Below are 27126 nucleotides of genomic sequence, written 5' to 3'. Positions count from 1 at the left end.
GAGCCACTGAGCCCCCTGGCCACCGGCTGGGAGGACACTGGGGCCACTGGCAGTTTCACTGTGGCTGAGTCTCAGAGCTGGGATGACGCCAGGGTGGCCTCGGGAGACCAGAGCTGGGTTGCATCTACCTCTGCTCAGAACCTCTATAGCTCCTGTGTCACCCAGAGTCTTCCCCGAGTTCTACCTGGGGAGAATTTTGTGTTGACTTTGGCCACCACATAGCCCAGTACCTATATCACAGCCTGCCACACAGCAAATGCTCACACAGCAATGAACGGGTGGTCTGGGTATATAATGTAATGCACACAAGACTAGCCATATTAAAAACAGCTGAGGTGGGAGGATCACTGGAAGCCAGGAGTTCGAGACCAGCCTGAAGAATGTAGTAAGACTGTGTCTCTACAGAAAATTTAAAAATTAGCCGGGCATAGTGGTGCACACCTAGAATTCCAGCTACTTGGGTGGGAGGATCGCTTGAGCCCAGAAGTTCGAGGCTGCGGTGAGTTATGATCGTGCCACTGCACTCCATCCTAGGTAGCGGAGAGAGACCCTGACAAGAAAAGAATAGAGGAGAGGGGAGGAGAGGGGAGGGGAAAGGAAGGGAGGGGAGGGGATAGGAAAGGAAAGAAAATGGACATTCTATGATGAAATTGCTCAGCAGTTTTATTAAAAGCTGATATCAACAATGACAATGAATCTCTGTGTTGCTTGCACAGGAGAAAACAGGAATAGGCTACATATGTCAGACCAGGGCTAAGTTGTACGACCCCAATTAATGTCTTACTGATGACCTCAGAGAGGAAGAGGAACTGAAATGTATTCCTAGGCACTGCTTAGATGTGATTTCAGTGAATTTGCATGGCACCCCTCAGCTTGTGGGGACTAACAAGAGGTGAGAGGTCAAGTCTCCAGGAAGGGTAGGGTCTGACCCTGCCCCCAACTCCCTCCCTCCACTGAGGAGGCTCTCAGGATCCCACGTGTGAAGAAACTGACACATTCATATAATGGGCTACAATTCAGCAAAAGAAATGAGCTCTCAAGCCACGAAAAGACATGGAGCAATCTCCCCTCCCCTTTTTTGGGGGGACAGGGTCTCGCTCTGTCACCTAGGCTGGAGTGCAGTGGCCCGACGTTGGCTCACTGCAGCCTCAACCTCCCGGGCTCAAGCAATTCTCCTGCCTCAGACTCCCACGTAGGCGGGACCACAGGCATACACCACCACACCTGGCTAATTTTTTTTTTTTTTTTTTTTTGTAGAGACAGGGTCTTGTTATGTTGCCCAGGCTGATCTGGAACTCCTGGGCTCAAGTGATCCTCCTGCCTCGGCTTCCCAGTGCACTGGGATTACGTAAGCCACCGTGCCCAACCGACATGCAGGAACCTTAAATGCTGGTTGTGAAGTGGAAGAAGCCAGTCTGAAAAGCCTGCAACCCTGGGGCTCCAACTACATACAGCCTGGAAAAGACAGAACCGTGGAGGCAGTGAGAAGAGCCGTGGCTGCCAAAGGTCACGGAGGGATGAACAGGGGGAGCATGGAGGAATTTTAGGGCAGTGACACCACTCTGTGACACTCCAACGGCGGATACATTCATTATACTTTTGTCCAAACTCAAACAATGTGCAACACCAAGAACCCTAATGGAAACTATGGCCATTAGTCAATAACAGTATCAACGTGGACTTGAGTCAGTTGCAACCAACACACCACACTAATGCAAAATATAAATAATGTGAGAACCTGGGGGTGGGAGGGGCACATGGGAACTCTCTGCACTATCTGCTCGGTATTTTTATAAACCTAAAACTGCTCTAAAACAACCAATCTGTTTGGTTTTTTTTTTTCAAGCGGGGCTGGGTGCAGTGGTTCACATCTATAATCCCAGCATTTTGGGAGGCCAAGGTGGGAGGATCATTGGCATCTAGGAGTTCGAGACCAGCTGGGCAATACAGTGAGACCCCCCATCTCTACAAAAAATAAAATAAAAATGAAAAAAAGGCAAACCCCACATCCAGAGGTGCAGATCCCACATCCAGAGGTGCAGACCCCTGAGGCCACACGCTGCCCCTGGACCTCACCAGGTGACTATGGTTGTGTTGTTCTGAGACATGTGGATGCACCTCGTCCTAAAACCCCTGCAATGATGGGTGCTGTGTGGTCACTTCTGTAGCCCTGTGGCCACAAGACTCACCCACAGTGGCACATCGAGGGCTCCCGTGGGGTTTGGCTGATCAGGGCAATGAACAGCAGGCAGAGGACATGAGGCATAAGAGCCTGAGTTCCTCCCTTCTCTGCTGCCTCTACAGTGAAACTAGGTGGCCCCCTCCCCTTGCCCACTCTGTGACAATGCCTCACCATCCCCTTAACCCCCAGGCCCGCCGTACGCCTTGCTGGCTTCCTTCCACCCTGCTGGTCCCCCTAGAAAAGTCCTGTTGTGAAGCACTCCTCAAACGGGTTTGAATGCACCAGCTTTTTCTTTCAGGCACCTTGAGAATGAATGGCCATGTTCTGGAAGCCAAATGTGTATTAACTGTGACTTTTTTTTTTTTTTTTTTGAGACGGAGTTTCGCTCTGTCACCCAGGCTGGAGTGCAGTGAAGCGATCTTGGCTCACTGCAACCTCCACCTACCGGGTTCAAGCGATTCTCCTGCCTCAGCCTTCAGAGTAGCTGGGATTACAGGTGCACACCATCATGCCTGGCTAATTTTTATATTTTTAGTAGAAACGAGGTTTCATCATGTTGGCCAGGCTGGTCTCAAAGTCCTGACCTCCCGTGATCCACCTGCCTTGGCCTCCCAAAGTGTTGGGATTACAGGCATTAGCCACCGCACCCAGTGACTTATTTTCTGTATTTTTGATGCTCTGACATCTGGGGCCTGGCTGACCCCAGGGAGACGGCCCTTCCCAATTCCTAGAGATGGTTTGGGACTTGCCTTCCATATGCAAACCAACCAGTCCAGAGCCTACACCCCAGCCACCTCCTCTCTGGGGCTCTCATGCTCCAGCCCACTATCTCCTGCCCTCATCACCCCAGGCCCTGGCACCTGACAACAAGGGGCAGCCCCTATGCCCCAGAGCCCATTGAAATAATTCAAACAAGCCAGTCTTAAGCCAGCTTATTCTGCCTAGCACATTCCGACGCATGAAAATCACAATAAAGTTTCCTGCCTCTCCCGGCTCCCTTTTTCTCTCTCTTTCTCAGCCTCCTGACGAGTCCCAGTGCTTCCCCCTGTGGTCTTCCATGGCATTGCACCCTCTTCTTGGGAACTGTGAGTAACAAACTCTCTTCCCAAGAGGCAGTTGCATCCTGACCAGTTGGCCTCGCAGTACCTGAATAGTAACAACAATCAGAAAACCTTCACTTTTTCTCTCTTTAGAGGCAGGGTCTGTCTCTGTTGCCCAGGCTGGAGTGCAGCAGTGCGATCATAGCTCCAACTCGTGGGCTCAAGCGATCCTCCCGCCTTAGCCTCTCCAATAGCTGGGACAACAAATGTGTGCCACTGTGCTTGGGTAATCTTTTTTTTTTTTTTGTAGAGAGGGAGCCTTGCTATGTTGCCCAGGCTGATGTTGAATTCCTGGGCTCAAGCAATCCTCTTGCCTCAGCCTCCCAAAGCATTGAGATTATAGACGTGAGCCACCGAGCTTGGCTTGAAACCTGCATTTTCCAAACAAATGCCCCCTCCCACAGACCGACCAGCTTCCCCGCTCACCTCCAGCACGGGGCCAGCACCCAGGATGGTCCTCTCGACGCCGCTGGCATAGCCCTTCTGGCTGAGGGCGGTGAGGCAGTGGATGAGGAAGTTGGTGCTCTGGGTCTTGCCAGATCCACTCTCGCCCGAGATCACGATGCACTGGTTCACGCGCTTCCTGAGCATGGTGTAGTAGGCCACGTCGGCCAGCGCGAAGACGTGTGGCTCCAGCTTGCCCAGCTGCTGGTTCTCATACATCTTCACGTACTTGGGGTTGTAGATGGGCAGGAACTTAAAGGGGTTGATGGCCACCAGGATGCTCCCCGCATACGTGTAGATCTTTTGTTGCAGGAAGCGGTGCTTGAGGTTCTTCAGGAGGTTGCCCTCGGTTAGCTCGGGGAGGTTACACAGGTCATCAAAGTCTGCCTGCTGCCGTGGCAGGAGGCCACGCTCCACTAGGCGCCGGGTGGCTGTGGCCTGAGCCACCAGCTGCATGTGCACGTACTTGATGGTCCCATCCGCGTTGCGCTCCTGCAGCAGGAAGTAGTAGCCATCCTCCTGCGGGTGCTCGTCCTGTGCCCGCCGGGGCCATAGCAGCACTCGGTGCACAGGCGAGTCGTTGGCGTCCAGCACCCATTCCTCGCCTCCCGACTCTTTGACCTCCACCAGCACATAACATTTGGTGCCATCCAGCCGCAGGCTGGCGATGGCGTCCTTGATAACGTCCGAGGTGGTGCTGTCCTTGGTGGCTGTCACGCAGCACGAGGCCTGGCTCTCGGTGGTGGACAGCTGGGGGTAGATGTGCAGGTGGTAGGCCGCCTGCTCCCGGCGGCCCGAGCTGCCTGCCTCTTTCACACTCATCCTGCCGGCCGCCCGGCTTCAGCATGCCTCCTGGGCTCAGGGCGCGCGTGTCCTGGAGCTGGAAGGGAGGTCAGAGCCAGGCACGGTCAGAATGGTGAGGGGAAGTTTAAGGGGCATGTGGAGTCCCACTCCTGGGCAGATAGCACCTGACCTGATGCTGGAGTTCCCCACCCAATTAGGCTCACCCAAAAAGCCAGAGGCAACCAGTCACAACATCCCCTGAGGGTTTGTCTGTCCTTCAATGTGACCTCAGGCTCATGCAGTGGCTCATGCTTATAATCCCAACACTTTAGGAGGCCAAGGTGGGAGGATCGCTTGAGGCCAGGAGTTTGAGACCAGCCTGGGCAACATAGCGAGACTCCGTCTCTACAAAAAATAAAGGCATAGTGGTGCTCGCCTGTGGTCCCAGCTCCTCAGGAGGCTGAGGTGGAAGGATCACTTGAACCCAGGAGATCAAGGCTGCAGTGAGCCATGATTATACCAGCTGTGCTCCAGCCTGGGCCACAGAGAGAGACCATCACTTAAAAAAAAATACAGTGGCTTTTACAAGTGACATCATCAGACAACCCCAAGATCTGACCCTTCCCCTGAGTTTGCTCCATCCCAGCCCCCATCCCACCCCATCCAGAGGCAGCCTCTCAATTCTGAAGCCCAACAGCCATGACCCTCTTTCTGCTATGCCCTTCCCAGCCCACATCCTTCCTGACCTCATCTCTGAATAAACCTCCCCAGCAGCTCCCCAAGCAGATGAAGACTTGGCCCCACAGGTCTTGGCCACACACCAGTAACAGCGAGAGGCATGTGGGGATGAGCAAGACTGAACTTGTCCTGAAATTTGGGATTCCCGAAACTCCAGGGTCCTTGAAACCCAACGTAGGAAGACAAAGTCTGGGAGAGCCACGAAAAATGCACTCATGGGAATGGCTTAGAGTGTGGTTGCTTCTGAAGCCACAATTCCAGTCTACTGGGGAGAAGAAAGTCAGGCAGGCCCAGGCTGGGGGCATCCTGCAGGAATATGGCTGGTGGTCCCAAGATTGCCAAGGTCATGGGCAACAAGGAAAGACTGAGGAGCTAGCTGTCCAAGAGCACAGGAGATTCGCAATGCGATAGAGGACTCCCCGGAAAGGATCCTCTACCAGAGAGAGGGCTTGAATGGAAGAGCTAGTGACACCAGAAGCACACCAGGAAGGTGGTAAGTAGCAGTCTGCCAATACCAATTTCTTTTCTTTTTCTTTTTTTGTTTTTGAGACAAGAGTCTCGCACTGTCGTCCAGGCTGGAGTGCAGTGGTGTGATCTCGGCTCACTGCAACCTCTGCTGCCTGGGTTCAAGCAATTCTTCTGCCTCAGCCTCCCGAGCAGCTGGGACTATAGGCATGCGCCACCACACCCGGCTAATTTTTGTATTTTTAAAGTAGAGATGGGGTTTTGCCATGTTGGCCAGGCTGGTCTCAAACTCCTGACCTCAGGTGTTCTGCCAACCTCGACTTCCCTAAGTGCTGGGATTAGAGGGGTGAGCCACCACGCCTGGCCTACAAGTGCAGGTTTCTTATATACATATATCATGTAGTGGTGAAGTCTGGGCTTTTTTTTTTTTTTGAGATGGAGTTTCGCTCTTTGTTGCCCAGGCTCTAGTGCAGTGGCATGATGTTGGCTCACTGCAACCTCCGCCTCCTGGGTTCAAGCGATTCTCCTGTCTCAGCCTCCCGAGTAGCTGGGATTACAGGTACCCCGCTACCACGCCTGGCTAATTTTTTTTGTATTTTTAGTAGAGACAGGGTTTCACTATGTTGGCCAGGCTGGTCTCAAACTCCTGACCTCAGGTGATCCATCCTCCTCGGCCTCCCAAAGTGCTGGGATTACAGACATGAGCTACTGCAACCGGCCATTTTTTTTTTTTTTTTTTTTTGAGACAGAGTCTCACTCTTTCGCCCAGGCCGGACTGCAGTGGCGCTATCTCGGCTCACTGCAAGCTCTGCCTCCTGGGTTCATGCCATTCTCCTGCCTCAGCCTCTCGAGTAGCCGAGACAACAGGTGCCCGCCACCGCGCCCGGCTAATTTTTTTTTTGTATTTTTAGTAGAGATGGAGTTTCACCATGTTAGCCAGGATGGTCTCGATCTCTGCCCGCCGCGGGCTTCCAAAGTGCTCTCATTATGTTGGCCAGGTGGCCTCGAACTCCTAAGCTCAAACGATCCTCCCGCCTTGGCCTCCCAAAGTGATAGATTACAGGAGTGAGCCACTGTGCCAGGCCAATCTGGGCTTTTGGGATACACATTGCCTGAATAGTGAACATCGTACCCAACGGGAAATTTGTTCACCCTCACCTCCTCCCCCCATCACCTTCTGCAGTCCCCAATATCTATTCCGCTCTGTTATGTCCACATATATAGATTGTTTAGCTCCCCAAAATTCACCCTCGTTTTTTTTTTTTTTTTTTTGAGATGGAGTCTCGCTCTATCACCATGCCGGAGTCCAGTGGCGGATCTCGGCTCACTGCAACCTCCGCCCCCCAGGTTCAAGTGATTGTCCTGCCTCAGCCTCCCGAGTAGCTGGGACTACAGGCGCACACCACCATGCCCAACTAATTTTTGTATTTTTAGTAGAGACAGGGTTTCACCATGTTGGCCAGGATGGTCTCAATCTCTTGACCTTGTGATCCACCCACCTTGGCCTCCCAAAGTGCTGGGATTACAGGTGTGAGCCACCGCACCTAGCCCCCCTTTTTTTTTTCCTAAGAGACAGGGTCACCCAGTTTCTTCTTTTTATTTTTGTCAGGGTCTTGCTCTACTTCCCAGGCTGGGGGGTGCATTGGCATGATGACGGCTCACTGCAGACTTGATCTCCCTGGGCTCATGTGATCCTCTCACCTCTGCCTCCCAAGTAGCTGGGACTATAGGTGCACACCACCATGCATGCTGGCTAATGTTTCTGTATTTTCTGTAGAGATGGGGGTCTCACTATATTGCCCAGGTTGCTGTCAAACTCCTGGGCTCAAATGATCCACCTGCCTAGGCCCCCTAGAGTGCTGAGATTATAGGGATGAGTGACTGTGCCCAGCCAAGTTTATTCCTAAAAAATGCATTTGCTTCTGAAGGTTGCAAGAAAAAGAAATGCTGGTGCCAGCCCACCTAGGGGCTTGGATCAAGAGCCATAAATGCGGCATGAGTCAACCAAGAATGGCTGAGGGTGTGAAGATGAGGCCCAAAGCCAGGCAGGAGAGACTGGTATGCAAACAGACGTGAGTATAGACGTGAATCCAGCGCGACAGTTAAAAGACACAGCAGGAGTGATTATCCTAAAGGACAAGAGAAGACATTTGGGGAGTAAGAATATCTAAGAGGGGTTCTGAGACCAGGCGCGGTCACTCACGCTTGTAATCCGAGCACTTTGGGACGCCAAGGCGGGTGGATTGCTTGAGGTCAGGAGTTCAAGACCAGCCTGACCAACATGGTGAAACCCTGTCTCTACTAAAAATACAAAAATTAGCCGGGCACGGTGGCAGGCGCCTATAATCCCAGCTACTTGGGAAGCTGAGGTAGGGGAATCGCTTGAATCTGGGAGGTGGAGCTTGAATCTGGGATTGCAGTGAGCCGCAATCATGCCACTGCATTCTGGCCTGGGCGACAGAGTGAGACTCCATCGTGAAAAAGAAAAAAAGGGGGTGGGGGTTCTGACGGATGAAGAGGAGTTCGTTCACGAGGTGAATAGAAGAATAAAGGATGGTATGATAGGCCCACCACCTGTTTTTATAAATAAAGTTTTATTGGAAGGCAGCCTTGCCCACTCCTTTCCTTATTGTCTGTGGCTGCTTTTGCTACAAGAGCAGAGTGAAATAGTTCAGGCACAGACTGTAATATTACAGCCTGGAAAGCCTAAAATATTTACTAACCAGTCCTTCAAAGCAAAGGTTTGCTGACCTCCGCCCTAAAGAGAAGCATGACTCAGCACTGTGACTGAGTGGGGTCAGGGCCACTAGGGGCTCTGAGAATTCCTGCAGAAGTGTTAGAAGGGCTGAGGCTGAAAGAAACGATAACTTATGAGGCCTAGGCAACAGTTCACACAGGGATAGGGAGTGGCGACAGGGAAGAAGGCTGGGGGACACGCAAGCTTTAACTCTTAAAACTTTCCCCCAGGTTAGTAAGTAACTGTCATGTTTTCTTCCAGGGAAATAGATACATACTGTATATAGTTTAATAAAATTTAGATTGTCTTATCCATTTAGCTGTAAAACCTAATTCTTTCCTTGATATGTCAGTGCATTTGTATGTTCCTCCAGGTCATGAGATAAAGCTTTGAGAGCCTGGTTTTTTGTTTGTTTGTTTGTTTTTATTTTTATTATTTATTTAAGATACAGCTTGAGCAACAGGGCGAGACGCTGTTTATTTTTTTATTTTTTTGAAATGGAGTCTCACTTTATCACCCAGGCTAGAGCACAGTGGCGTGATCTTGGCTCACTGCAACCTCCACCTGTCGGGCCGAACCTACTCTACTGCCTCAGCCTCCTGAGTAGCTGGGATTACAGGGGCCCGCCACCATGCCCGGCTAATTTTGTTTTTTTTTTTTTTTTTTGAGACAGAGTCTCGCTCTGTCGCCCAGGCTGGAGTGCAGTGGCGCGATCTCGGCTCACTGCAAGCTCCGCATCCCGGGTTCACGCCATTCTCCTGCCTCAGCCTCTCCGAGTAGCTGGGACTACAGGCGCCCGCCACCACGCCCGGCTAATTTTTTGTATTTTTAGTAGAGACGGGGTTTCACTGTGGTCTCGATCTCCTGACCTCGTGATCCACCCGCCTCGGCCTCCCAAAGTGCTGGGATTACAAGCGTGAGCCACCGCGCTAATTTTGTATTTTTAGTAGAGACAGTGTTTCACCATGTTGACCAGGCTGGTCTCCAACTCCTGACTTCAGGTGATCCGCCCTCAGCCTCCCAAAGTGCCGGGATTACAGGTGTGAGCCACCATGCCTGGCCAAGATACGTGTCTTAATCACACCTGCATGAATGTGTGTGCACGCTGGCATATGTACTTCCATGTGCTTGCATGTACACAGAGGAAACGCATGTGAATACACGCACTTGTGTGCACACAGTACACAAACATGAACACACCTCCGTGAACACAACATAGGACACACCCATGCTCATATAAACACAGCATACACATGGACACACTATGCACACACATGCTTGTACACATATTCATACGCTTGTATACACACTCACATGCATGCACATGCATACAAGGACACAGGTATGAAGGAACATATGTGCAAGCGCTTTTTTTTTTTTTTTTTTTTTTTTGATGGCGCCTTGCTCTGTCACCCAGGCTGGAATGCAGTGGTGCGATCTCAGCTCACTGCAACCTCTGCCTTCCAGGTTCAAGAGAGTCTCGTGCTTCAGCCTCCCAAGTAGCTGGGATATAGGTGTGCATCACCACGTGTGGCTAATTTTTGTATTTTTAGTAGAGACAGGGCTTTGCCATGTTGGCCAGGCTGGTCTCCAACTTCTAGCCTCAAGTGATCCAGCTGCCTCGCCCAGCATATACTTCCATATGAACACTCATGCACACACATGTGCACAGCCACACGTACATGCTTGTACACAAAACATCTGCATGCACACGCCCACCCATATGTTCATGCCTACATACATGAGTGCACCTGTGTATGTGCACAGAGCGAGGCCTGGGCAGAGTTGGCCCGTCCTGTGACGTTCACTTTTGTGACCAGGGGCTCAGTGCAGCTCCCAGCTGGCGGGCTTTGGGCTGACTTATGGCTGAGCTGCCTGGATGTAGGTGGTGCAAAGCTCACTGGGATATGCCTACTTCCTCCTTCACAGCAGAGAACAGCTCTGAGGGAGAAGCTAGGAGAACCCAAGGATGGGCTCTTTCTCCTGCTCCCTGCAGCCTCTGCCACCTACTGAGGGGAGGGCTGATGCTAGCTCATGGAATCACAAGGGCTGAAGGCCACATGGACGGCTGCACTTGAGACTCTCCGCGTCCTCCAGGGACTGTTGATGGAGCACCAGGAGCCCTCTGAGCCCTGTTGGGAAAAAAGCCTGTGGGGGCTTTTGCAGCTCTGTGCCCCTGGTGTGTGGGGCAGAAGGGCAGACTCTCAGGAAACCCCGCTCTCAGAGATGGGGCCGAAGGGGATGGTCACAGGACTGGCAGATGTCTGCCCTGCCCCCAGGCCAGGAGGAAGTGGATAAGGCTTGCTCAGGGCAGCTGCTGAGCAGGCTGCAAGGAAGGGGGTAGCCGGAGAAGGGACGTCCCTCCCTGGGAGTGGGATGGGGGTGGTGGGAGCAGAAACTAGCTGGGACCACAAGCTGGAGTGCCCCCTGCAAGGCTCATCGACCTGGTCCTCTCCTGCTCCCACAGGTGGGACCAGCCCATGGGCCTGTCCTTTCACCCACAGCTCTGGGCTGACCCCCTCTACCTGGGCCCGAACACTACCATACCCAGCTAATTTTTGTATTTTTAGTAGAGATGGGGTTTCACCATGTTGGCCAGGCTGGTCTCAAACTCCTGACCTCAAGTGATCCAACTGCCTTGGCCTCCCAAAGTGCTGGGATTACAGGTGTGAGCCACCGTGCCTGGCCACAAGACCCCATCTCTATAAAAAATTAAAAAATTAGCTGGGCGTGGTGGTGCACATCTATAGTCCCAGCTACTCGGGAGGCCGAGGCAGGAGGATTGCTTGAGCCCATGAGGTCAAGGCTGCAGTGAGCTGTGATCATGCCACTGCACTCCAGCCTGGGCCACAGAGCAAGACCGTGTATCAAAAAAACAAACAAAAAACAAAACAAAACTGCTTCCAAACACAGAAGCAATTGTTTTAATGCCTTTTGTGAAAGAATCCTTCCCTCCCTGGATTGGGGAGCCTCCTTTATTAAATACTACACATGGAGTTACTTTATACATGTGGTCTGCCTCTGGGCTGCTGAGGCTTGTGAGGTGCCACACTGTTTTGATTATCAGGGCTTCAGAGAATGTTCTCACTCAGCAGAGATCAGTCTTTTGTGGTTTCCCAGGAGACCTGGGACCTGGAAATTAGTCTTGCTGTGGCTTAAGATCCCTGCCCCGAGTGGATGTGAAACCTGCCCTTGGAGAATCCCCTGCTTCTGGCGGGAATGGAAGGAAGCAGATTGGGGACGGAGGAACCAGGGACCTGAAGGCCCTGTGGGGGACAGCTCAGCCAAGTGGCAACCTCGGGTTGTGGTTGTGTTTTGGGGTCCGGGTCCTGAAAACGTGTTTCCTTCCTTAAACCGAATTGTCTCACCAAAATACCCCAAGGCTAACACACCCGCTTTACCCCCTGACTCATGCCCATCCCACGCACAGACAATGTGAACAGGAAGCAAAATATATCCTCCGGCTGATAGCATCAGTACGACAAAGGCCTTATATAAGAACGATCCCCTTGTCACCAAATGAAAATCAAACTGTCAGACTATAAAGATCCTCGAAGAAATGCCAAAAAGTGGTAACAAAGTGCCTGTCAACAGATGAATGGAAAAACACAACGTGGCCCATTCATCCAACAGAATATTATTTGGGCATAAAAAAGGAATGAAGGCTGAGTGAGGCAGCTCATGCCTGTAATCTCAGCACTTTGCGAGGCCAAGGCCGGCAGACCGCTTGAGCTCACGAGTTCGAGACTAGCCTCAGGAACATGGCAAAACCTCGTCTCTACAGAAAAAAAAAAAAAAAAAAAAAAACCACACAAAAATTAGCTAGGCGTGGTGGTGTGTGCCTGTAATCCCAGCTATTTGGGAGGCTGAGGTGGGAAGATGGCTTGAGCCTGGGAGGCAGAGGCTGCAGTGAACCGAGATTGTGCCACTGCGCTCCAATTTGGCCAACAGAGCCAGATCTTGTCTCAAAAAAAAAAAAAATGAAGGAAGCAACGATTCATGCTATAACGTGGATGAAACTAAAAAACATGATGCTGAGTGAGAGAAGTCAGACACGAAAGACCATATGGGGTGTGACTCCATTTATAGAAATGTCCAGAACGCCAGAACAGACAAATCCACAGACACAGAAAGTGATGAGTCGTTGTCAGGAGCTAGGGGACGAAGAGTGAGGAGTGACGGCTAATGGGGACAGGGTTTCCGTTTGGGGAAGGAAAGTGTTCTGGAATCAGATAGAGCTGGTGTTTGCACAACACTGTGAATGCATTGTTACTCATGATAAATTACACATTATGTGCATTTCACTACAATAAAAATGAACACTCCTTTTAAAAAAATGGAGCAGTGCAAAAAGAAATGGCTTTGTAAAAGCCGGGCCGGTATATGCTTTCTGCACGCTGAAAAAATGCCAATCTCAATTCAGGGCCTTTTCCTTGCGTTCTCATAGGAAGGAGGTGCAAGGAAAGGCATGACAACGAAAAAAACAGGCCCTGGGGGTGGGGGTCAGTGGCCGGATGTGAATTAGCCGCTCTCAAGGCCGGCTGCACAGAAAGTAGGGTTCTGCCTACCAGTTTGGCGGAGGATTCGGAATTTACTGGAGAATAAAGGCCTCCGGACGGGGCCTCCAGAAAGTGTGGCATAGCTGTTTCATTTATATAAGGCCATAATTTGAAGCCACATGTTTATAGGATGAAATCATTCTCAAGCAAAGGAAAGGCTAACTAGTATTACAGCGGACTCGTTCAGGTTGCATCGTGCAGCATTCAGCGCATTTCACATTTCATGTACATTTCCCTGATCCTGTTGAGGATTTTTTTTTTTTTTTTTTTTAGAAGAAACGCTCATGGGCAGTATGGGAAAGATGGACGCACATACACGAAGGAATGACCACAAAGTCAGCCTGTTGGTCAGGGTGGCTCAGAGTGGGAGGATGACTTAGAGACCTTTGTCCTCATTTTTCTACACCTCCAAACTAACCATAAGATGGCCACGCTCACGTGCCAGTTGGGAGGAAGAGGACACTCAAGAGAATAAATTGTTAAGAAAACTCCAAGGGATGGCCCAATGCAGGTGACAGGAGGGAGGAACTAAGCTCTTTTGGGGCATTTCAGAAAATGGGGATATGGCCAGGCATGGTGGCTTATTCCTATAATTCCAGCACTTTGGGAGGCTACTTGAGCCTAGGAGTTTGAGACCAGCCTGGGCAACAAAGAAAGACCCCCCAATTCTACAAAAAATAAAAAATGAGCCAGGCATAGAGGCGTGCACATGTGGTCCCAGGTACTCAGGAGGCTGAGGTGGGAGGATCACTTAAGCCTGGGAGGTCGAGGCTGCAGTGAGCCATGATGGCACCACTGCACTCCAGCCTGGGCAACAGAGGCAGATCCTGTTTCTCTCTATCTCACACACACACAAATAAGTAAATTAACAAAGTAAGTGGGGCTGCTTCCAAGAATCCACTGCAGAGGTGAATGGGATCATACCACGGTCTGGTACAGGACATCACAGGAATTGGTGGGCATCATTGGTGGCCCAGGTCCCGCTGAGGGTCCAGTTTCCTAGGGGTGGGACAGAGCACGGATGGGAAACTCCTCGGGAGCAGGTGGGGGAGCCAGCACGGCCAAGAAACAGCATCCGCAGGGCAAAATCACAAAGAGAGGCATTTCCAGTGGGGAGTTCATTCATGCTTCCCAAAACTCATGCTTACCCTGAACCTCAGAATGTGCCCTTGTTAGGAAATAAGGTCTTTGGGGATGTAGTCAGTTAAGATCAGGTTGTACTGGACAAGGGTGGGCCCCAAATCCAAAGACTGGTGTCCTTATAAAAGGAAAAGAGACATATGTGCACACAGAGGGAAGGTGGCACGTGAATAAAGATGGAGGTGGGGATTGGAGTGATGTGACCACAGGCCACGGAATGCCTGGAGCCCCAGAAGCTAGAACAGGCAGGAAGGGTCCTCCCCTAGAGCCTCCAGAGGGAGTGTGTTCCTGCTGACACCTTTATTTTTTTTGAGATGGAGTCCTGCTCTGTTGCCCAGGCTGGAGTGCAGTGGTGCAATCTCGGCTCACTGCAACCTCCACCTCCTGGGTTCAAGCGATTCTCCTGCCTCAGCCTCCCGAGTAGCTGGGATGACAGGCACCCACCACCACGCCCGGCTAATTTTCGTTGTTGTTGTTGTTGTTGTCGTTGTTTTTGAGACAGAGTTTCGCTCTTGTTGCCCAGGCTGGAGTGCAATGGCGTGATCTCGGCTCACTGCAACCTCCGCCTCCCAGGTACAAGTGATTCTCCTGTCTCCGCCTCCCAAGTAGCTCAGATTACAGGCATGCACCACCACGCCTGGCTCATTTTTTTGTATTTAGTAGAGACAGGGTTTCACCATGTTAGTCAGGCTGGTCGTGAACTCCTGACTTCAGGTAATCCACCTGCCTCAGCCTCCCAAAGTATTGTGATTACAGGTGTGAGCCTGGTCAACACCTTCATTTCAGACTTGTGGCCTCCTCAGCCACCCAGGATAGGTACTTAGTTATGGAAGCCCCAGGACACGAATCCAGTTGCCCAGTGCAGAAGACCTTGAGTGAAACACTCAGGCCAGAAGGTAGCTGGGTGAGCCCTTCGGTTGCTCCAGCCTTTTTTCTGCCGTAACCGAATATTCCCAAGAAGCTCATCCCAAATGCTCTCTCGTGACTTCTGCCAATTCCACGCTCACCCATGGGGAGTTGAATGTGTTCTTCTGAACATGTTCAGTTTGTCCCTTGTCTTCCCCAAGACATTCCCCCAGACCTTCCATCTGGCCTGACTGTTCTGAGCCCCACGCCCTGGAGAAAGTCCCTTCCCAGGTATGTGTTCTTTCAGCACATTCTGGCCACCCGCCTCCCCACAGCCCAAGTGCTCTCTGACCTGTGCTATCCGCCCACCCCTCCAGGCCCTGGGGTCTCCCTCCCTGGGATCCGTGCTGATGTTTCAGAGGAGGCTGCCTTTTTTCAACATATGGTTAACAAATGTTCCTCCAGTGCTCACCCCGGGCCAGGCTGATGCTGGGCACAGGAGAGAGAACCGGGAGGTGAAGGAGACGGATAACACACTCACCACAAAGCAAGGAGGTATTAGCAACAGTGATAAGTGCTTTGGGGAGGAGAAATCCAGCATAACCGTGCTAGCATTGCAGTTCTCAGCCAGGAGTGAGTCTGTCCCCGCTGGCACAGACATCTGGCAATGTCTGGAGACTTTTTTTTTTTTTTTTGAGACGAAGTCTTGCTCTGTTTTCCAGGCTGACGTGCAGTAGTGCTATCTCAGCTCGCTGTTATGTCTGCCTCCCAGGTTCAAGTGATTCTCGTGCCTCAGCCTCCCGAGTAGCTGGGACAACAGGCATGTGCCACCACACCCAGCTAATTTTTGTATTTTTAGTAGAGACGGGGTTTCTCCATGTTGGCCAGGCTGGTCTTGAACTCCTGGCCTCAAGCGATCTGCCTGCCTCAGCCTCCCAAAGTGTTGGAATTACAGGCGTGAACCACTGCGCCTGGCCATGGAGACATTTTGGATGTTACCACTTGCGGCGAGGGGATACTACATCTGGTAGGTGGAGGCCAGGGATGCCACTCAAGTGTCCCACAGTGCACAGCACGGCTCCCACAGCAAAAAATAATCGGCCCCAATACGAGCCGGGCCAAGGTGGGGAAGCTGGGGATAGGAACCCGTGGGGCAGCGCTCAGGGCAAATGGTTGCTGAGGCCTGTACAGTGCAAACGAGCTAGACGTGCCCAGAGCTTGAGGACAGCAGCCCAGGCGAGGGCGGGGAGCGGGCAGGCGGGGTCAGAGTGGGTCTGAGAACAAGGAGCCCAGTGTGACCGGTGGGTCCAAGGCTGGAGGCGGGGAGAGAGAAGCCGAGATGGGGAAGGTCAGATCCTCCAGGGCCCTGCAAATGTTGTTAGATTTTCATGCAAGTCCGACAGGGGAGCCCCGTGTGGTTTGATGCAGGGGCACCAGGACCAGAGTGACATTAAGAAAATGTCACTATCTGTGGCAGATGGACTCTGGGGGGCCTGGATAGAAGCATGTCCTGTGGGTGCCTTGGGGGGAGCTGACAGTGGCCTAGGTCAGGCCCATGAGACACAGGTGGGTTCTGGTCACAGGTAGAAGGCAGAGCCACTGGGTGGTGGCTGGGCTGCAGGTCGTTTCCGGCTGACCTGTGGGCTTGTAACGAAGATGGGGAGGGCAGCCAGGGACGCGGGTCTGGAAGGGCAGAGGAAAAACCCTTGCATCCCCCTCTGCAATCACACAGTTCATCTGTCGTCACGCCCGGGGGAAAGCCATCTTGAGGGTAAGAACAGGGGTCTCCCTATGTTGCCCAGGCTGGTCTCGAACTCCTGGGTTCAAGTAATCCTCCCACCTCAGCTTCTGGAGTAGCTGGGACTACAGGTGCAAGTCCACACTCGGTTAATTTTTCAATTTTTTTTTTTATTAAAGACAGGATCTCCCTATGTTGCCCAGGCCAGTCTCAAACTTCTGGGCTCAAGTGATTCTCCTGCCTCGGCCTCCCAAAGAGCTGGAATTACAGGCATGAGCCACTGCCCCTGGCTAGAACATTTACATCACCTTAAAAAGAAACCCTGTACCTTTTAGCTATCACTTATCCCACTGATCCCCCAAAAGACCCCCAAGTTTATTCCCATTCCCCACATCTGCTGAGCGGCCTAGGTGGCTCACTACCTGGCCCCCCATCTGCCCCATGCTTCTAGTTTCCACGTGGAGTGCTCTCTGCCTGCCAGGATCTCCCCATGCCGCCCATCTGTGACCCAGCCCTTGTGGCTTTCAGACAGATGCTCCTCCTCCTGGCCACGAAACACACCCTCTGCCTGGTTTCTACAAAGGACGTAGGGAGCTCGTTCCATTTTCTGATCACCTGAGAGCGGAACTGGATGGTGGGGGACAATGGTCCCAGGATTTGCTGCCACCAGTGTCTTTGGTGAAACAGCCACTCCCCAGCTCCCCTTGAAGCTCATCCCTGTGCCAGGGACCCTGGTGATCACACTACAAAGGCAGGGGAGAAAGGAGTTGCCTCAGGCCAGTCACGGGCTTGACCTGCAGGTCTCAACAGGCTCTGCTTGCCCCTCAGAAGCTTGGTGTTCTTCTATATCATTGTTTCTCCCCTGGTGCTGACTCTGCCCTCAGGGGACACTTGACAACCTCTGTCCTGAGACATGTTTTTTTCCCTTTGAGACAGAGTCTTGTTCTGTTGCCCAGGCTGGAGTGCAGTGGCATGATCTTGGCTCACTGCAACCTCCACCTCCCGGGTTCAAGCGATTGTTTTGCCTCAGCCTCCCAAGTAGCTGGGATTACAGGTGCACAACACCATGCCTGGCTAATTTTGTGTGCGTGTGTATGTGTTTTTTTTGTATTTTTAGTAGAGACAGGCTTTCACCGTGTTGGCCAGGCTGGTCTCAAACTCCTAGCTTCAAGTGATCTGCCTGCCTCAGCCTCCCAAAGTGTTGGGATTACAGGTGTGAGCCGCTGCGCCTGGCCCAGAGACATATTAAGGGTTGTCAAAACAGGAAGGATGCTACCAACATGAAGAAGGTTGAGGCTGGAAATCCTGCTCCATACCCCCTGGTGCTCAGGGTCCCACCACAGAGAGGGACCCAGCCACAAATATCAGCAGTGCTGAGGATGAGAGACCCTACATTAATTATTTGGAAAAAAATTGATTCTTTCCTCACACTAAATACCAGAATGCACAGAATATATTCCTAATAATTTTTTTTTTTTTTTGAGATGAGTCTCACTCTGTCACCCAGGCTGGAGTGCAGTGGCACCATCTTGGCTCACTGCAGCCTCGACCTCCCAAGCTCAAGTGACCCTCCGGCCTCAGCCTCCTGAGTAGCTGGGACCACTGGCATGAGTCAACATACCTGGCTAATTTTTGTATCTTTTTTGTAGAGACCGGGATTCGCAATGTTGCCAAGGCTGGTCTGGAAGTCCTGGGCCCAAGGGATCCTCCCACCTCTGCCTCCCAAAGTGCTGGGATTACAGGCATGTAATCACTTGGCCACCAAACGGTTATTAACCCAAAAGGTTATTAACCAGGAGAATCCATCTAGCTTCTCTGATTTCTCTCCTCTCTCCTTCCCCATTCACTTTGTGTATGTAAATGTGTGGGCTAGGCATGGTAGCTCACGTCTGCAATCCCAGCACTTTGGGAGGCTGAGGTGGGTGGATCACCTGAGGTCACGAGTTCGAGACCAGCCTGGCCGGGCGCGGTGGCTCACGCCTGTAATCCCAGCACTTTGGGAGGCCGAGGCGGGCGGATTACGAGGTCAGGAGATCGAGACCATCCTGGCTAACACAGTGAAACCCTGTCTCTACTAAAAATACAAAAAAATTTAGCAGGGCGTGGTGGCGGGCGCCTGTAGTCCCAGCTACTCGGGAGGCTGAGGCAGGAGAATGGCGTGAACCCCAGGGGGTGGAGCCTGCAGTGAGCCGAGATCGTGCCACTGCGCTCCAGCCTGGGCAACAGCGAGACTCTGTCTCAAAAAAAAAAAAAAAAAAAAAAAAAGAAAAGAAATCCCGTCTCTACTAAAAACACAAAAATTAGCTGGGCATGGTAGCGGGTGCCTGTAACTGCAGCTACTTGGGAGGCTGAGGCAGGAGAATCTGTAACTTGAAGCTGGGAGGTGGAGGTTGCAGTGAGCCGAGACCATGCCATTGCACTCCAGCCTGGGCAACAAGAACGAAACTCGGTCTCAAAAAAAAAAAAAATGTGTGCAGCATCCTAGGACTTCAGTCAGGCAGATGATGACAGACGCAAAGCCACTTAGGAGTCAACAGAACCCGGAACTAGTGTTTCTCACCCAGAGCTGACTCTGCCCTCCAGGAGACACTTGGCCGTGTCTGGAGACATTTCTGGTTATCCAGACACGGAGCAGGGGGTCCTACTGGCATCTGAAGGGTGGAGGCCAGGGATGCTGTTCAACACCCTACAGTGCAGACAGCAGCTGCCCAAGAGAACAATTTGCCCTCAATGTCACCAATGCTGCGGCTGAGAAGCTATGCTTTAAATCAATCAGAAAAGTGGCTGGGCATGGTGGCGCACGCCTGTAATCCCAGCACTTTGGGAGGCTGAGGCGGGTGATCGCTTGAACCCAGGAGTTCGAGACCAGGCAACATGGTGAAACCCCATCTCTAGAAACAATACAAAAATTAGCCTGGCGTGGTGGTGACTGCCTGTAGTCCCAAGCTACTAGAGAGAATGAGGTAGGAGGATCACTTGAGCCCAGGGAGGTTGTCAAGCCTGCAGTGAGCCAAGATCATGCCTCTGCACTTTAGCCTAGGTGACAGAGTGAGACCCTGTCTCAAAAAAAAAAAAAGCAAGATTCACACACTTTCAGCCTCCTCAAGGACCCACAGGCACTTGACATGTTAGCATGGTTCCAACCCCACGCTCACGTGGCTGCAGGATATTGAGAGTGTGGGGTGCAAGAGGGAGCCAGCCTTGTAGAGGCACCTGCCCCAGTTCAGGCCACTTTCTGCACTCCAGGACACCCCAACCCTTACCTTCTCCCTTCCCTGCTAAATCATGGGGCTAACTCCCGAGGGACCACCCAGGGGAAAGGAACCAGTTTCCACGGCGCCTATGGGCCAAATAAGTACGACCGCACTTTCTCCGCCTCTCTTGTTCTCGTGCCCACCCAACAAACAGCATCTCCACGTGACAAGACGAGGACCCCAGGGGTCTTCCCAAGCAGTGGCCAAGCTATCCCTTGCCCCCCACGGCACATTCACCAGGAAATTAAAGCCCCACCTGAGTCCCCATACCCTGGGAATCAAAATCTCAAACGTCACCCTCCTGCCCCGATCTCGTCTGCCCTGGAATGGGATGCAGGAGGTGGCAGACGCCTCCTCGTGGAGATGCTCGGAGCAGTGAGCCCAGGAAGATCCACAGCAAAGCCTCGAGCCTCCCACTGCTGCTGTGCCACTGTGACTTCACTCGTGAGGAAGCAGCGGTGCCCACCTCGCAGGCAGATGACCCAGGGCACGGCTGACCGGGGAAGCTCTCAGGTCTCCCACTTCCCCCATAAGCGAGTCCCCAGGCCAGGCAGGCTCCCGTCACAGGCTCGCCCGCTGCTGGCACCTTCACAGACCCCACTGGGCTGTTAATTTGACTTCCATGCTCGTGACTCCTGGCTGAACATCTGAACAGAGGCGAGGGCTATTTCTATTCTCCTCAGTCTCCCCAAGGGCCAGCTCTGAGCCTGGCTCCCAGCCAATACTTCCTTTTTGCTGAAGGATTTTAAGACCTTCCAGAGACTTCTTTTGTTCAATCACTTGTGATGGCAGTTGGTCCTAAGGTCACTTGGGTCCACAAGTGGAGTTACTTTTGGATATTCCTTGTCCCTGACCCTGGCAATACTGAGAACAGAGACACCCCCGCCCCATGCCCTGTTTGTAAACTTCATCCTGCTTCCCCACCAGGCACACGCAGCCTTGTGGACCTGGCCCTCAACACATCCCCTGTAAAATCCCATGGGATCCACTCCTCCATGGGCTGGGTCCTCACCTCTCTCTCTCTTTTTTTTTTTTTTTTTTTTGAGATGGGCTCTTACTCTCTTGCCCAGGCTGGAGTGCAGTGGCACGAGATCACGGCTCACTGCAACCTCTGCCTCCTGGGTTCAAGCAATTCTTCTGGCTCAGCCACCCAAGTAGCTGGGATTACAGGTGCGTGCCACTACACCCGGCTAATTTTTGTATTTTTAGTAGAGACTGGGTTTCATCATGTTGGCCAAGCTGGTCTCGAACTCCTGACCTTAGGTGATCCTCCTACCTCGGCCTCCCAAAGTGCTGGGATTACAGGCGTGGGCCACTGCACCAGGCCTCTCACCTCTCTTTAGTCACCCTTGAATGTATGAGCGTGAGATCTGGAAAACAGGGAGCTTCCAAAATTGATGTGGCCAACCAACCTGCTCACCCTTAAAGTGTTTATTTAAAGGAGTGAGAAAAGACAAAATGGACCTATTCGCTATTGACACGATCATTTCCCCCCAGATTCCTATATTACCTAAAAATATAAGTTGAGGGCTGGGAACGGTGGTCACGTCTGTTATCCCAGCACTTTAGGAGTCCAAGCAGGAGGATCACCTGATGTCAGGAGTTTAAGACCAGCCTGGTCAACACAATGAAAACCCATCTCTACTAAAAACACAAAAAGTAGCTGGGCGTGGTGGCACACGCCTGTAGTCCCAGCTACTCGGGAGGCTGAGGCAGGAGAATCACTTGAACCTGGGAGACAGAGGTTGCAGTGAGCTGAGATCGCGTCACTGTACTCCAGCCTGGGTGACAGAGTGAGACTCTGCCTCCGCCCCCAAAATAAATAAATAAAAATGTAATTTGAATTTGTCCTTTTCTCAATTATTATGGACTCAGCTGTGTCCACCACTCCCCTCCACAAACAAATATTCACATATTGAAATCCTAAACCTCAGAACTTCAGAGTATGAGTATATTTGGGATTTTTTTTTTTTTAAGAGATGGGGGTGTCGTTCTGTCACCCAGGCTGGAATGCAGTGCCATGATCATAGCTCACTGTAGCCTCAAACTCCCAGGCTCAAGCAATCCTTCTGTCTCAGCTTCTCAAAGTGCTGGGACCACAGGCATTCACCATCAGGTCTAGCTAATTTTAGTATTTTTTGTAGAGATAGGATCTTGCTATGTTGTCCAGGCTGGTCTTAAACTCCTGGCCTCAAGCGATCCTCCTGCCTCAGCCTCCCGAAGGGCTGAGATTACAGGAGTGTGCTACCAAGCCTGGCCTAGAGACAGGGTCTTTATGGGAATGATTCAGTTAAAATGATGTCATTAGGGTGGGCCCCCTTCCATATGACTGCTGTCCTGGTAAGAGGAAATTTGGACACAGAGACAGGCACAGAGGGAGGACGATGTGAAGACCCAGGGGAAGACGGCTATGTATAAGCAAACAGAGAGAGGCTTGGAACAGATTCTCACAGCCCTCTAAAGGCACGAACCCTGCCAACACCTTGATCTTGAATGTGATCTTAAACGTCTGGCCTCTGGAACTGCGAGCCAATACATTTCTGTCGTTTTGGCCACCCAGCGTGCGGTTCTGTTACAGCAGGCCTAGCAAACTCAGGCACCCAGCAACGACAGTCATGAAACACCCCTAGCGGGGCTCCTTCTCTTGCACATATAGCCCTGTGCAGCAGGGCAGAGATGGGTTTTAAACAAGTGAGTCAGACAAGGATATCTTATTCATCACTCCAATGAACCCACGGGCTGAACCCTTGAATCACTACTTTATTTATCATCGGGCTCGGGCTCAGAAAGTCTCGCTGAGGAAATGAGTAGAACCCAAACTCGTCAGCTGCATTTCTGAAACATGCCTAATCTCTGAGGCTCTTTCCTAGCCCTGATAGAAACTGAAAGGGAACGGGGCTCTGGGCTGCGGCGGTGGGCTGGTGTGGAGACACAGCCCTTTGTTCTGCCACTCCAGGGACCACGAGGGCAAAAGAGAAGGGCTTGTCTTGCTCTGCCGAGAGGCCGCCTGGGGCCGTCTGAATGGCCGGCCGAGCAGGGGCAGCCTGGCACAGCTGGGCTGGGGATGCCGGGCACACAAAGGGCTGGTGGGTGGGGTGCGGGGGCAGCACCCAGAAGGGACCGTCAGTCCCGTGGCCCCAGAGTGTCTCCTCCAATCAAGGTAAAGCAGCAAAGTCACGGCCAAGGAGGGGGCCAAGCAGGGAATGGGACAGCAAGATGGACCAAGAACAAAAAGTCAGCAGTGTGTGCTTGGGAACGGGCGGGCGAAAGGGCCCATGGAAGAGATAACGCAGCTTACAAAAGCGACGTTTATCCGGGGCAACCTCCAAAGTAGCTCTTGGGAGAGAATCTAATACCTCTAATCTCAGAAGAAAAGCAACAGATCATTCTAAGACGAGGACAGTTCCTCCAGAAATCCAGGTCAGTTGTAAGACAAAGAAGAGAAAGACAAGGGCACCCGCTGTCCACCTTCGGGCACATTGCCTACCCCCCCCAGTCTGTTCCTAACGGTTCCTCCTTTTTATTGAGACCCACTCCCTCCTGATTAAGAACTGACTGGATGGCAGGATTCAGTTCCTGGTCTCTGCCCCTGTTCCCACTCTTAGTGGCAGTTTCTCGGGCTCCACAAACACCAAGGACCCACTGAGGCAATGATGGGCCCTAGAGGGGAACCAGGTTTTACTAATGAGCATCACATTTCACCTAGCAGGGGGAGGTGATTCTGCCCCCAGGGGACACGTGGCCATGGCTGGAGTCATTTTCAGTTGTTACCCCTTGGAGGGGATGGAATACTATTGGCATCTCATGGGTGACAGCCAGGGACACTATTCCACATTCTACAGTGCACAGCCCCAAGTGTCAATGGTGATGCGGGTGAGAAACTGCCCTGGAGATTTGGGCTTCCCCAGTTAAAGGTTACTAAGGATCCTGTATGTTTCTAGAAAGCTCAAAGAACCATCTCTGAAGTCATCACCTGCCTGGGCCTGTTTCTGTATCAGGAAGATAAGAACAAGGACCCTCGCACTGCCGGTTGGCAGAATGAGAGAGCTGGGATGCTCTGTACAGGCCGGGCTTCAGAGGTATCTGCTTGTGCAATCCCTTCCACCCAGCGTGGTTTAACATGTGGTATCTTTCCAGGTTTGACCTGGGGCCAGCCACCAAGTCCGAGGAAACTTGCTGGAATCCCCCTTGTCCTAAAGCTTGCATTGGTTGTCCCTAATTCTGCCCTCATAATATCTTGTGGCCCCTCTGTCACCGTACTGATGACCTGATCTGAATTCCATTCTTTTTTTATTACTATTATTTTTGAGAGTGTCTTGCTCTGTCGCCCAGACTGGAACGCAATGGCGCAATCTTGGCACGCTGCAAACTCCGCCTCCTGGGTTCAAGCAATTCTCCTGTCTCAGCCTCCAGAGTAGCTGGGACTGCAGGTGCACACCACCACGCCCGGCTAATTTTTGTATTTTTAGAGGAGACAGGGTTTCTCCATATTGGTCAGGCTGGTCTTGAACTCCTGACCTTGTGATTCACCCACCTCAGCCTCCCAAAAGGATTACAGGCCTGAGCCACCATGGCCCAGCCTGAACTCCATTCTTTCTGAAGAGGAAGTGCAAGGTTGGGGGGCGGGCACTAGCGTGTCCCTCCTCTGGGGCATAAGGATTCACCTCTGTCCCCAGGAACCTACCAAGTGCCTGGCACAATCAACCCTTGCCTAACTGAAATCTAGGCCCACCCAAAACACACCATTTGGAAGAGATGAGGAATGGGAAGCAGCAAGTTAACAAGTCCGTGTGGGGAGAGAATAATGAATCCTACAGCCAAACAGAAAGGGGAGATTCCTACGTCTCTACCTGCTCCACTGAGTCACCAGACTGGACTCGAGGGACAGTACTGCCTCGGGATTTCCAGAAATTTGCAGTTTCCAAAGCTTTGGGAATAGGTGCAATGTGCAAAAGCACCTTTGACACCGCAATTTTCTATTTGGATGATGAAGAAGCGGTTAAAAAAAAATCATTTTTGGATACAAACTGTAGAATGGAAAATGGAATAAAAGTAGGATCATCGCAGCCAGGAATGGAGAGTGAGGGTGCCGTGAGGAGTTCAAGGCCGGGAGTTGTGGGACATGGACTGGAGACAAGATAGTGATGAGAAGAGTTGGGTTTCAAGGTTGAAAAACGCTGATGGAGGTCAATTCATTCATTTTGCAGGTGAGAGGTCAGAAACAGGCACAGAGACTTGACCAAAGCCAGGATCTCCAACACAGTGCTCCCTCCACAAGACCCTGCTTGGCCATTCTCTAGCGGTAGGGAAGAGGCGATTGCAGGGCTGTGGGATCAGAAGATCCCGGTCCTGTTCATCGGGGTGTCTTGGCCAGGGCAAGCCTACAGTTCAATGTTTGCAGGAGGCATGACTGTGGGCTGTCACTGCATGTCCTGGGGCAAGCCAGGCCAAAGCCACCTTTTCTAAAGGCCAGGATATTCTGGAAGTGAAGGGGGTGCTTATCTTTCTGTGGCCCTCTTTATACTCAAACTATCCAGGTTCAACTCCTGAATGAGCTATAAACTAAATTTAAGCTGGGGTTCCCCAGCCCTTCTGGCAGATCCCAGATAAAGATCCCTACAGTTGGGAAAGGGGAGAAATCAATGCCAGTTAAAAGCACCCTGCACAAAGTCCCTGCCAGGGCCACAAGAGCCAGGCCTGTCAGATGCGAATAACTTTCCTGTCGCCCAGGTCACCTCCGGCGGCTCCTGGACACCTTAAGATTCTGAAGACTCCAACACCAAAAAGCAAACCGAGTTGGGACCCTCTGGCTGGAAAGTGTCCCCACCGGCTCCCACCTCAGACAAAGAGGCAGAGAAGCCATCCCTTAAAGACCCCTGGCCTCCAGGGTTCTCAGGAAAGAAAGGAGGGCTCGTGGCTGTCGTGCCTCTCCAGGGCTGAGCTCAGAGCAACCGGGGGACAGATTTCCTGTATGTCGTTTTACCCATTTAAGTCCAAGGATGAGCTCTGCGGAGGTGGCGACAGTCCTGTACATGAGGGTGCATGCACACTCCCTCTTGAAACACAGTTCCGGCCCCACAACCGGCCCTGAGGTCCCTTCCTTGGATCCAGGGAATCCCAGAATCCCGCTAGTCCTGTCTTAAGGGGAGGGTGGTGAAGTTTCCAAGACGAGGACACTGGCACAGAGGGTGTTGGGACTCGTCCCAGGTCACCCAGCTGTTAAGTGTGAAGTCAGGAGAGACATGAATCAAGAGGGGAGGGTGGGGGGACGGAATCTCCAGGGGCTGCACCTCAACATCTATCTGCACGGGGCCACTCTAACCCCTTCCTTCTCTTCCCTCCTCTCCGGGCCCTCCCTCCTTAAGCCTACCCTCAGTTCTTACCATGACTTCTACTCCGTTTACTTCCCTTCCAGCTCCCATTTCCCCGATTCCCGATAGCCGGCTGCCGCATCAGTTAGTTCAGAACCCCCCGCATTTACTGAGCGCCCACTGGGGGCCAGGCGCCGCCCTCTTCTCAGGCACCCTTCCTTCAATCGCGCAGGCAGACGTCCCCAGATCGGTCTCGCACCCCTTCCCCCCAACCGCACCCCGGCTGTCCCGCCACTGGCCTTGCCCACTCCCCCAGCCTGGGCCTCTCGTTCCCGCCTCCGTGCCTCCCCACAACGCCGTTTCCTGCGACCCCCCAATTACCACTTAAGCCACGTCCTCTTCAGAGAAGCTGCTCAAAGCCACAAGACTCACCCCCCCCACGCCCGCGAACTCCCTCACCAGCTCCATCCCCATCCACTTTCTCCTTCACCGTCTCGCTTCCACCTCACCCCCAGCAACCTCTTCAAGACCCCCAGGCTCGTTCCCGCCCCCTCGACCCCTGCCGTCGCGTCCCCCATCAGCCCTCAGCTCCGTCCCTCTTCTGCGCAGCCCCCAAAGGCAGGCTTCGAGCTCGAGTCGCCAATCCGAGGCCGCCTGGAACTCACCTGGCCTCGGCCGCCGCGCGCCGCCGGTCCCGGGCCGGGTCCCCGGCCGGACGACCGCCTGCCCGCCCGCCGCTGCTCCGGCCGCTCCGCCCCGCCGCGCCCGCCGCTCCCCCGCGCGCTCCCGCTTCCGGGTTCCGGAGGGGCGGGGACGAGGGCGTGACGCC

General features: G+C 52.5%; 1 protein-coding gene across 1 annotated transcript in view; it reads right to left on the bottom strand.

Moving 5' to 3' along the window:
- MYO9B (myosin IXB) overlaps positions 1–27061 on the bottom strand; it is a 138306-nt gene extending 111245 nt beyond the window's left edge. The window contains 2 exon segments of the mRNA XM_058425766.1: positions 3709–4606; positions 26963–27061. Coding sequence (XP_058281749.1) covers positions 3709–4548 — 840 coding nt within the window. The 5' untranslated portion in view covers positions 4549–4606; positions 26963–27061.
- Between the last annotated feature and the right edge of the window lie 65 nt (positions 27062–27126).

The sequence above is a fragment of the Hylobates moloch genome, unplaced genomic scaffold, assembly GCF_009828535.3.
Source record: "Hylobates moloch isolate HMO894 unplaced genomic scaffold, HMol_V3 SCAFFOLD_12, whole genome shotgun sequence".
NCBI classification, from domain to species: Eukaryota; Metazoa; Chordata; class Mammalia; order Primates; family Hylobatidae; genus Hylobates; species Hylobates moloch.
The sequence above is the reverse complement of the archived record's forward strand: the minus strand, read 5'-3'. Positions and strand labels throughout refer to the sequence as shown.